Genomic DNA, 11945 nt, shown 5'->3' with positions numbered 1-11945 from the left:
TCCACCCCTCCTTAACTCGCTTACCTTCCAGTAACCTATCCCAGGAGACTTTCCCCAGTCTGGCCTTCAGTTGGCCAAAGTTGGCCCTCTTGAAGTCCCAGCTTCTAGTGCTCGACCTGCTGCATGTCCCCAGTCCCCTGATCTCAAAGCAAAGGATGGAGTGATCACTCGCATCCAGAGCTCCCCTAATCTGTACTTCATCTATCAGCTCCTCGATGCATTTGGCATCTGAAATGTGCTTACATTTGTGAAGTGAGAGTAAGGATGGCCTCTTCATGATCAGATTGTGGAACCCCCATCTCTTCAAATGGAAGATCTTGCCTCCCTTTCGAAAAAGCTGATTTTATCCACTCATACAAATGTTTGCTTGGAATGACTTTTGCATAGCATCTGTAATTAAATAATTTTCAATTCCATTTGTTCCTGGAAAGTTTGCTTTCAAAATCCACCTTGGAATTTGAAAGGTATAGAAACCCATATGCATTGAGAATGAGTACTAGAACCTACAGCATCACAAGACACTGAAATCGGTTGCAATGGCTGGCATTAAACATAGCAGAAATGACGTGCTTGTTATAGATGGGGTTAGAAAATGCAAGGGCACACAACTTGAGGTCCTGTGAGGTCACAGGCTGAGGCACACAATTTCTTGAAATTATACAAAAGACTCTGGGGTTGCATTGCCATTGTGTACTGGAGCAACACCGGCTGGTCTGAATGGTTCTGTTTTCTTCCTCCTTCTAAATCTAACCTTGGAGGCAGACTTAAACCATCATCTATCTGGGGTCATAGGATTTACTGACCTTCACTGTGAATCTAGAATACAGAGGATGGGAGCCAAGGAACAAACGAGAGAATAAAAAGAAATATCAACACAGAGAAGCAACATTTGCAAAAAGAAAAACAAACCAAGAAACCCACAGGAAAGGTACGGCATATGCTTGCCTGTAGCAGCAGATTAATGGTGCCGGAATAGAAGACACATAAAGGGATGTTTACTTTACTTTTGCCTTTGAGCACTGCTCCGTACCATAACAGAAACTGTTTTTGGAAATGCCCTCAGATGCCAAAATAGCTGGTCATGAGGCTAGAAGCGGAAGAACTGCTCTTCGAAGAATGGAAATCCAAAGTCTGCTTGGGCAAGTAGAACTCGCTGGGTTGCTCCACACAGCACACGGAGCTGCAAAGGTTAAATTAAGGCTTCGGGCCACATGTCAGTGGCCAATTTGAATATGCAGATTGTGGCATGCCACAGCTGGTCCTGCCATGCGAAGCCAGGTTAAATAACCTCCAAATAATCCTAAAATGGATTGTTCCCAAGGGTCGCTCAACCCTTAAATAACCCATGACAAGACAAGGCACCTGCCCAACTTGGCTTGAATACTCAAAATGCATGGCTACTCATGATATGCGAACAGGCCCTGTGTGAGGTTCTTTGGCTCCTTCCCAATGCATGCATATACAACATATAAGCTTTCACATGGAGTGCATGGTATATTTTATATTATTACAAAATCTAGCTTCTATCTCATAGTCTAGGAGTTGAGAAGATGCCATGACACCTTGATGCCATGACAACTTCTTCAGCTCTGAGAGATGGAAGCACATCTTCATGATCTTTGGTGAAGCTGACCATTTCTATCCTATATGTTTTCCATTGCAGGTAATGAAAGCCCATTGAGCATAAACCCCAGTTCCCTGACTGCCTGGAAAGGATCCTGTGTGTTGATTCCATGCCAGATCAGTGAAGTGTGTAATCTGGGCAAGGTCAATCGCCTTGCTGTAGCTTGGTATTTTGAGCCTTTGGAGGATAATGTTCCACGCGAAAACAATGGCCACCTGTTGTATGACAGCTCCAAAACCTCTGAAGATCTCATTACCTCAACAAGTCCTGATTTTAGGGGACTGGTCAGATTTGTAGGCAATTTAAGCAACAGAGACTGCAGCCTGATAGTTAGTCAACTCCAGATGAATGAGAGTGGTTCCTATACGGCATACATTGTTGATTCCAATGATAACTGGAGACTGAAGTGGCATCTTAATGCCACAGTTAAAATTGCAGGTAAGAGCTTTGCAGAGCAGCTTGTATTCCTTTTCTTCCCATGTAAAAGTAGGGCTTCAGCTGAGACGGAAAAGCTTTCAAAGTATTATCTGCAAGATCTGGATCAGTAGTTTTCAATCCAGAGTGATGGCTGAACTATGGGACCCCTCCCAAGACTCATCCCTATCAAGGTCAAGAGAAATAGGCTGCTAAATTCCTGGCCTATAGGAACCTTTCCTGGATGTAAAGACCTGTCTTCAGTGTACCTCTGCCCACAGTCCATGGCCATGCATAAGCAGGAAAGGTAGTCATGCTTTCATACCGAATCAGAAGGTATCCAGACAAGAATGCTCAGGGTGATCTTGAGATGGGCAATGAAATCAGAGGGGTCTCCAACAAAGTCTGTATTGTAATAATGGGGGACTTCAACTACGGACACATTGACTGGGTAAATACATGTTCCAGTTCTGACAGAGAGGTTAAATTTCTTGATGTCCTAAATGATTGTGCTCCAGAGCAGTTGGTCATGAAATCAAGCAGAGGGAAGGCCAGCTTGGATTTAGTCCTAGGTGGGGTTGCCCAGAGCATAGTCCAGGATGGAAATATTATTGAGCCATTAAGTAACAGTAGCCATGCTGGTGTCAGATTTAATATACGGTTAGGCGGAACACTGGCAATGAAGTTGAAAAGAGTTCTGTTTGATTTCAAAAGAGGAAACTTCTCAAAATGGGGAAACTAGTAATGGAGAAGCTGAAGAGGGGAACCAGAAGTTGAAATTACTTTAAAGCACTTGGAGATCATTCAAAAAAGCGCTATAACTGAGGAACAGATAGCATGCATACGACAAATGAGAAAAGGTAACATGAAGTCTAGGAAATCACCAGCATGGTTAACCATAAAGTCAAGGAAGCTATTAGGCAGAAGAAAGCTTTCTTAAAAAAATGGAAGTCTTCCCCAAATGGGAAGATAAGATGGGACCACAAGCTTGCACAAGGGAAATGCAAGTGGTCCATCAGAGAAGCAAAGAAACAGTTTGAGCCTTCACCAAAGGCTCCTGTGCAAGCTAAACAGTCATGGAATAAAAGGGGTGGATCCTCTTATGGATCACAAAGTGGTTAAAGAACAGAAGACAGAGGGTGGGAAGAAATGACATTGTCTCCCAAAGGAGAGATTTGCTCCCATGAGAAGCAGTGATGGCTTCCCATCTGGGTGGTTTCAAAAAGGGATTAGACAGAGTCATTAGGACGGAGGCTACTGGTGGCCACTAGCCTTGCTGGCTATGTGCTTCCTCTTTCTCCAGAGGTGGCAAGCATGCATACAGCAGCTGCTGGGGAGCTTGGGCAGGAGGAGATCTCGCACCCATCCTGCTTGAGGGATGCTGTGGTGGCTAGTTTGTCATTGTGTGTACGCAGCACTGGACTGGATGGACCTCTGGTCTGTTGCAGCATGGCTTTTCTAATGTTCTCAGTCTCTTCTGTTCTCCTGCATTCAGTACTGTCCTTAGGGGCTGGGCTTCACTGGACAGCTGTTGAGGCCCACTCCACAAGAGGAGAGCTGTCCTAGAAGCTCTTGACCTGATCCATCTTTCTCATGTTGCTACCTGTTTACCTGCCCTCTTTGAAAGACTGAACAGTCATAGCCATCGACTCCAGACATCTCGTCCTTCTCTTTGGCCATGTGCATTGGGCACAGGAGAAAGTGTAAACAAATGGCAATATTAACAGCAGTAAGGGGGTGGATCTCTGGAGAGCATCCTTCCCAAAGCGCCCCCCCCCCATACACACACTCAAATCTGGCACTGTATAAAAGAGCAGACCTCACACGTGAGGACAGGCTAAGAGGCAGGTTTGCATAGTGTGGTCTCTCTCCGGTTAGGTCGAGGCTTCTGCTCGTGGGCAAAATCAAGCAGAGTGGGCCTATGTATGTTCCATGGTTAATTTTATTGCTCTCCCCAAAACATGGATTGGCATTTTCCCTTTCATTCTCTGGAAACAGGGTCACCTCCAAAGCCCAAGGTGGAAATCATTCCTGTGGAGACGCAAGAAGGGAAGGCAGCTAAGCTGATTTGCTCGGTGCCTTATGATTGCCCTGATGAGATGGCAACTCTGACTATCATTGGCTTAGAGGAAAATCGCCTGTCTTCACAAAACACAACCATTGAAAACAGAATGCTCCAGAAGATAGTGAGTTTTGAACCAGCCTGGTATGACCATGGGAAAATGCTGAGGTGCATTTTGAGGAGCCAGGATGGGTCGCAGGAATCCCAGAGTACCATGAATCTGGATGTGAAATGTGAGTGTACAAGGAACTAGGCATGCAGAGATGGGATCTGAGGGACAGTTTGCTCCATCCTTGCTGCTCCAGATTTCAGGGGTGAAGTGTACTGATTGCAGTTCTTCCCTCTGCACCAGAGCCAACATTTCCTCCCTGGCTGCTCAGTACAGGGAATTGTCCTGCGGGAGATGGCATGGAGTGTCACTGTATGGGACCGTGAGTCCCGTCAGGTGCTTGGACCTGATGGACTCCAGCAGGCTGAATTGCTGGCCATTCCACTCCAACATCTCACTGCGGCAGTTGCTGATCTGGGGCGGCACTGGATGCTGCCACCTCATGGGTGCACCCTGCACATTCATCTTCCTCAGCAGCTTCTGCTGCTGCCTGGCTGGGGGAAGCTGGGGGGCTCCTTGTGCTCCTCCTGCCCTTCTATGCCACCCTTGCCCTTTTGCCTGACTTCTGTGCTTCTGGCTGCTGCTGTTTTCTGAAGCGGGAGCGGACGAGTGGTGGTGCATCAGCAAGTACTGAAGGGGGTTCCAATACAAAATGTATCCGTATTATAACTTCCACCCAAAAAGAGATGACTAAACATTGTCAAAGCATTGGACCGAAAGGAGCATTGGCAGTATTATATCCAGGCAGTCAGCTGATTCCGATGAAGCCTTATGAAGGAGTCATTGTGATGCCCAACAACTGAGAAACAAAAGTGCTTGTTGAATCAGGCATAACCTGAACTCGACTGAATCCTCTGCTAGAGATGTCAAAGTGACACTCCAATTAGGACATTCAAATCCTTATTCATTCCTCTGTTGGACCCTCTGTATTATATGTATTATATTTATTCACTAAATAAATATTGATAAACATGGATTGTGAGTCCTAAGATTGCTGTGATGGGCAGCTTGGCTTAGCTGCAATGGAACAGCATATGGCAGAACCGTAGCTGGTTTGTCTCTTGAGAGAGTGGAAGTGCTGAAAGAGGTGGGTTACTACGCATTGTTTCTTCTGTGTTTCTCGCTCCCTGCAGTTCCCCCTATGGAAGTGATCATTGTGCCAGAGCCAAAGAAGCCGATGGTGGGCCAGTCTTTTAAGATGAGCTGTAAAGTGGAAAGAGCAAACCCCTACAACCTTACCTATACATGGTACAAGGATGGACAACAGCTCAAGCTGGACTCAGCAGCTGCCTTTCTGATCATCCAGGAAATGAAATTAGAGGATTCCGCTGCTTACCACTGTGAAGCCGACAACAGTGTTGGCATGTCACGATCCTCACAATTTGAGCTGGATTTTTGAGCTGGATTTGTGTAAGTGAGAAAATGCTGAAAACAAACTCTTGATAAAACCCACAAGTCAGATTCCTTCACTCCAAACCCCTCTAGACACCAGTTACATCCCATTCTGGTGCTGAGTATAAAAGCACAGCTAGTCAGCACGCGCATCTCCTGTCCTAAATATGCTCTGGACTTGTCTTGGTGGCTTGTGGTAGGGCCAGCCCAGGCTGTTAATAGAGACATTTCTTTCTGTTTCCTGCAGAACATCTAGCAGTGCTTCAAAGAACCGCATCAGCCTCTGCAGCTGGCAAGCATTCGAGGAACGCGCAGAGGATGTGGCCTGAAGGAGAGCTATGTGTGCCTGATGGGAGAAGTCAGGAGAAGCAGTGAAGGAGGATCAGGGTGCGCACTCCTGCCGCACCCATTTGGCTTTGTCTGCCACATTGGCCCTTCTCGTTTCAAGCGTTGCCTTGAATCCATATCCTTAGCACAAATAAAAATAAAAACAACAACATCTCTAAGCCTGTCATTAAAGAGTGCCTTGTTTTGAAATCTAACTCAGATATGAGATTCATACTCCCTTTGTTCCTGGGAGTATAACACCTGAGGGGTTAAAAAAGTTCAGATTTCTCCCCAAGTTCTGCAAATAAAGAAAATTACCAGGGTGGAAAAAAGAGCAAGGGGGAAGTTCTGTGATTGACAGCTCTGGCTTCCAATCACAGTGGAGGGGTTTCCCAAGGCTCTCTGATCCCACTGTTTTGCAGGAGGGATATTGAAAGTGATGCATCACAGGACTGATGTGGTGTTCAGTGCTTCTTGCCACTTCTCTCTACCAGGAGCAGGTATGTCAAAAGAGTTTTGCTGGGGTCTATGGAACGCGGGAGGGTGTAACATCAAGGGTTTGATTGGAAAAGGCTGCATGTTCATGTCTGCCTATCTTTGACACTGTATGCACCACATCAGCCCTGTCCTCTTGGTTTTTCTATGATATTGATGCCAAATTATCAGAAAATATAAGTGTCTAATATGGCTTTTCATTCATCAGCTCCCTAAATTGTGCAGGGTTCTTGTTCAATCTAAGCCATTTTCATGTTGTTGTGGTTGTGGTTGTTGTTAGTTGCAAAGTTGTGCCCAACCCATTACGACCTCATGCACAACATTCCTCCAGGCTCTCCTGTTCTCCACCATCCCTTGGAGTCCACCCACGCCCACACCCGCTGCCCCAGTGACTTCATCCAGCCACATCATCCTCTGCTGTCCCCTTCTCCTTTTGCCATCCATTGTTCCCAGCATCAGGGTCTTCTCCAGTGAGTCCTTCCTTCTCATTAGGTGACCCAAGTATTTAGGTCAAGTATCTTGTGTACCTGGCCTTCTAAAGAGTAGTCTGGCTTGATTTCCTTTAAGATTGACTGGTTTGGTCTCACTGCAGCCCAAGAGGGACTCTTGGGAGTCTTCTCCAGCACCACAATTCAAAGGCCTCAATTCTTTGGCGCTCAGCCTTCCTTATGGTCCAACTTTCACAGCCATACATTGCAACTGGGAAAACCATAGCTTTGACTGTATGAAATTTTGTCGGCAGGGTGATGTGTCTACTTTTTAGTATGCTGTCTAGATTTGCCACAGCTTTCCTCCCAAGGAGCAAGCGTCTTTCAATTTCTTAGCTGCAGTCCCCATCTGCGGTGATCTTGGAGCCCAGGAAAATAAAATATGTCACTACCTCCATTTCTTCCCCATCTATTTGCCAGGAAGTGATAGGCAAATACTGTGCTAGGCAAAAATGAATGGTATGATCTTTGTTTTCTTAATGTTGAGTTTCAAGCCAACTTTTGTGCTCTCCCCTTTCACCCGCATCAAGAGACTCTTTAGTTCCTCTTCACTTTCTGCCATTAGAGTGGGATTGCCTGCATATCCGAGTTTGTTGATATTTCTCCTGGCAATCTTAATTCCGACTTGTGATTCATCTAGCCTGGCCTTTTGCATGATGTGCTCTGCATATAAGCCACTTTCAAACAATTTGCCTATTGTCTATCCATTCAGAATCACATATTCTCCCACCCACAAATAAAACAAAGACACCACCTATCCTCATGAGAATTTCAGGTTTCTTAATTAGGGTTATATTATACTAGCACTAATTAAGGCCTGAAAAAGGAGACACAGCATGGAATGGAAATGGTCAGATCCGCTCAGTTTCATGTTTGCTTCCCGGGATGAAGTCCCCGCACTCCATGTCTGTTAGTCCTGCAGAAGCATCTTTTGATCTTCTGATTAGCTCAATGCAAGCAATTGGCAAGTCTGGAGGAGACGTTTGTAAGCCCACCATTTTGTCAAAGGTAAATCTGAAGCCAAAGTTCACTCCTGCATTAGATTAGATAAACTTTATTTCGGTCAAAGACCAGCTCCATTCAATAAATACATAGATTAAAACTGTAAATACGTAAAACATCATCTATATTAAAACCCCACTCAGATTAATAAATGCTTTAACACAATATCATTCATTGTAAATTGATGACAATCCCAGACTTTGTTCTTGTTCGACTAGGTAGAGCCACAATCCCCGAGGATCTGTCTTTAGACACCCACCACAGCCACAAAGAATTTGGCAACATTGTATGTTATTGTTGGGTTAGTGTCAGACAGCAATATATAACTATATTGCTGTTCTGTACGGCCCAGGAAGCGATTCACCAGTGGGGAAATGAGTGCAGTGTGACTATCCCTGTAGAATGTGGACCTCAGCAGGATGTGCTCTGTAGTTTCTGTCTGTTCCATCCCACAGGGGCAGAGGCACTCTGACCAGGGGATCTTTTTGTACCGTCCTTCCAAATCCGCTGAAGGGAGTCCATTAAGTTGGGCCAAGGAAAAAGCCTTTCTGTGTTTATGGAGTTCCAACTGTTTGAGATAGGATGCAGCTATTAAGATATGTCTATAGTCCTCCCTAAGATAGAATTCAGGGGCTCTATTGAAGTCGCTTTGTCTTTCAATATCTTCAATACGCTGCTTGATGGTTTCCATTGCCTGTTCAAAACCCATATTTAGTACAGTCGACAGGGAGAGGCCCAAAGGGCTACTTTGTGCTCGATTGATTTAATCCAGTTGGATTTGAAGTCGTCCTGCAGGATTAGTGGAGCAAGACCAGCTGGAAAGTATACCAATTTGAGCCGGTGCACAGGAATGGCCCCCCAGATCCTGGCTGCAATTTGGATCTGACCAGTCTCCAATCTTATCTTTGCACTGGAGACATCCCTAGGAACACCCAGTATTGCCCTCAGAAATTTTGATTGGACAAGTTGTAGTACTTGGGAAAGGCCCCAACTGAGATCCATACAGTAGTTGAGATGGTACTTTTGCTTGGTCTAGTTGGAGGGCTCGGGGGATGTCATGGCCACCTTTGGATCTCATGAATTGTATTATGGCTGACGAGCTTCTCTGGGCATTTAGTGCCACATATTTGCCACGAGCCTTCCTGGAGCCATTTGCTTGTAGGACTACACCTAAATATTTGAACTGGGAAACCTGCTCGATCTTGGGCTGATTTATCTTCCATGGTTGAGTTTTTGGTCTTTTTGCAAAGGTCATGGTTTTTGTTTTTTGGTACTTGATTGCCAGATCTTCTTCCTTGCAATATTCAGTCAGCTTCTGCAGTGCTCTTGTGAGCCCAGTTGGAGTCCTTGAAATAATAGATGCATCATCTGCATATAATAGTACAGTTATATGCCTCCCTGTGATTTTGGGGTGGGGGTGAAGATCGATGTGATTTAACTGGTCGACCAATGAGTTGATATAGAAATTGAACTGGAGTGGAGCAAGAATACAGCCTTGCTTAACCCCTTTTTGTGTTGGAACAGCATTTGTGAGGTACCATGTTCACGGAATCTGACCTTGAGGGAGGTGCCTCTGCACAGGGTCTGAATAAGTAGGAGCAGGTGCCTATCAGTGTTGGAGGCCTCTAATTTTTTCCATAGTTTGACCCTCAAGATGGAATCAAAAGCTGCCTTGAGGTCTATAAAGGCTGCATAGAGTGAGGAGACGTTGCTTGAGATGTATTTCTCAATGAGGTGCAAATTTGAGTGGATTTCTGGGAGACTGAAAGTGATCGAGGAGGCAGACAAAGGTAATTGGCAAGGCTGGAGGAGAGAGACGTTTGTAAGCTTACCATTTTGTCAAAGGTAAACCTGAAGCCAAAGTTCACTCCTGCATATATAGGAGGAGTTGGCTGGAGTTGGCAAAATGATTGGCTGGAATAGCTTTTAAAATTGAATCAGAACCACTGCATTCCGCTTGGGCATGGAAACCATGAATGTAATTCAAAGGCAACTATCTATAGATACTTTGCATGGCTAAGAGGGCAACTTCTGCAGTTTGTACTGTTGTGATAACAGTACAAGGTTCCTCGACCATGGCACTCGTTTTCTTGCCAATGGACTTCTGGCAAGGGACGGGTTACATCTCATGAGGATGGGGAAAAGGTCCTTTGGAGATGCTCTAGCGAGTTTCGTCCGGAAGACTTTAAATTGAGCCGGGGGGTGGGGGTGGGGGGGTGGTTCAGGCCACCCAGGAACGTGTCTGCACTGGACAAGTGTGGGGGGAGGATCAGGGCTCTGGGAGCAGGGTTTTAGAGATACTGCAGGGACTGACAGGACTCCTCCAGAGAGGGGCCAGGTATCAGGGAGGAAGGAGGAGGCTGGGAACTCCAAGGAAGGGAAACGGTGGGAAGGAGTTGAGGTGCATGTACACCAATGCTAGGAGCATGGGTAATAAGCAGGAAGAGCTTGAAGTTCTCCTGGGAATAGGAGGGTATGATCTGGTGGGAATCACAGAAACTTAGTGGGATGAAAGTCTGGAATGTGAACATGGAAGGGTATCACCTTTTTAGAAAGGACAGGAAGGGAAAGAGAGGTGGGGGCATGGCTTTATACATCAGGGAAGGGATAGGATGCAGTGAGACAGAATGCAGCACAGATGGGGATTCGGTGGAGGCAGTCTGGGTGAAACTTCGGGGTTTTGACAGGGAAAGAGACCTGACAGTGGGGGCATGTTATCGCCCTCCAGGTCAACTTGAGACCCTGGAGGATGTCCTGACAGGCCAGATTCTAAGGATATCTCAGGGGAGAGACACAGTAATTATGGGAGATTTCAACCTCCCAGATATTACTTGGGAGACTCACTCGGCAGTGACAGCCAGGTCACGTCACTTCCTAGAAGCTATAGAGGGAGGGTTTTTCACACAGAGGGTGCGAGAGGCAACGACAGGGGGGAAACATCCTTGACTTGATCTTGACCAATAGGGAGGAGCTGATAGATGAAGTACAGAGCAGGGGAGCTCTGGATGCGAGTGATCACTCCATCCTTTGCTTTGAGATCAGGGGACTGGGGATGTGCAGCAGGTCGAGCACTAGAAGCTGGGACTTCAAGAGGGCCAACTTTGGCCAGCTGAAGGCCAGACTGGGGAAAGTCTCCTGGGATAGGTTACTGGAAGGTAAGCGAGTTGAGGAGGGGTGGGGTGGATAGCACTCAAAAGGGAGGTTTTGGAGGTGCAAGCCTTGACAATACCTCTAGTCAGTAAGGGGGGGAGGAGGAGGAGAGTGCCGCTATGGATGAAAAAGGAGGTGGTTAGAGGGATTAGACAAAAGAGGAACCTCCATAGGAAATGAGTACTGGGGGATTTGCAGGATGAACTATCCGAACTGACCAGCTTTCCCAGACTGGCCGTCTACCCACCCGTGGCAGGTATTGTGGGTGAATGGGAGAGTTGGGGTGGGGGCAAATGCCCTGGACTTCCCCCCTCACTGTGCACCCTTGTGATTACTGGTAGGAAAGGCACGCTTTGTCTGTTCAGCAAATGTGGTCCAACCATCCCTTGTCCTCCAACGTATTTTGACCCTTCAATGCTCTCTTCCACATTTACTCTATGTGCCATCAGCTGTAGATGGAACTGAGAGAACTCTGTGAAGTATGGAGGGGCCCAGGAAAGGACATTTGGAGGCATGTCAGCTGGGAAGGGAAGCTGAAGCAACCCTGTGATGGCCCTCCATGCTACAATTCACCGTAACCGGCATTTTTCATAAGCACAGGTTTTGTGATCAACATCTGACCTTCGGTCAATGCAGATGTCAATACACGGTGGCTGTAACTGGTCATCTTGCTCTTCTTTCCTAGGTTTCGTATTTCCATAGCTCCAGAATGAGGCATTTCTTTTGGCTGCTCTTCCTTCAAGGTACTGCATGTAATATTCGGATTGTTCGGATTGTGCTGGCAAAAGGGGGTGGGACAGTATAAGGTAGTCCTGACGCTCTCCCTTCTCTGGAGGGAGGGAGGGAGGGAGGAGCCAGGATCATCCTCGGTTTCTCACTGAG

The 11945-nt window shown here is 46.4% G+C and overlaps 1 protein-coding gene across 1 annotated transcript in view; it reads left to right on the top strand.

Annotated features, from left to right (window-relative positions):
• The window catches only part of CD22 (CD22 molecule), a 23029-nt gene extending 16956 nt beyond the window's left edge, over nt 1-6073 (top strand). The window contains exons 11-14 of the mRNA XM_044422228.1: nt 1664-2062; nt 4037-4333; nt 5343-5606; nt 5849-6073. Of these exons, the coding sequence (XP_044278163.1) occupies nt 1664-2062; nt 4037-4333; nt 5343-5606; nt 5849-5850 (962 nt within the window). The 3' untranslated portion in view covers nt 5851-6073. The remainder of the gene's footprint in view (nt 1-1663; nt 2063-4036; nt 4334-5342; nt 5607-5848) is intronic.
• The last annotated feature ends 5872 nt before the right edge of the window (nt 6074-11945 follow it).

This window comes from Varanus komodoensis, unplaced genomic scaffold (assembly GCF_004798865.1).
Source record: "Varanus komodoensis strain SLA01 unplaced genomic scaffold, ASM479886v1 scaffold122, whole genome shotgun sequence".
NCBI lineage: Eukaryota > Metazoa > Chordata > Lepidosauria > Squamata > Varanidae > Varanus > Varanus komodoensis.
The sequence above is the reverse complement of the archived record's forward strand: the minus strand, read 5'-3'. Positions and strand labels throughout refer to the sequence as shown.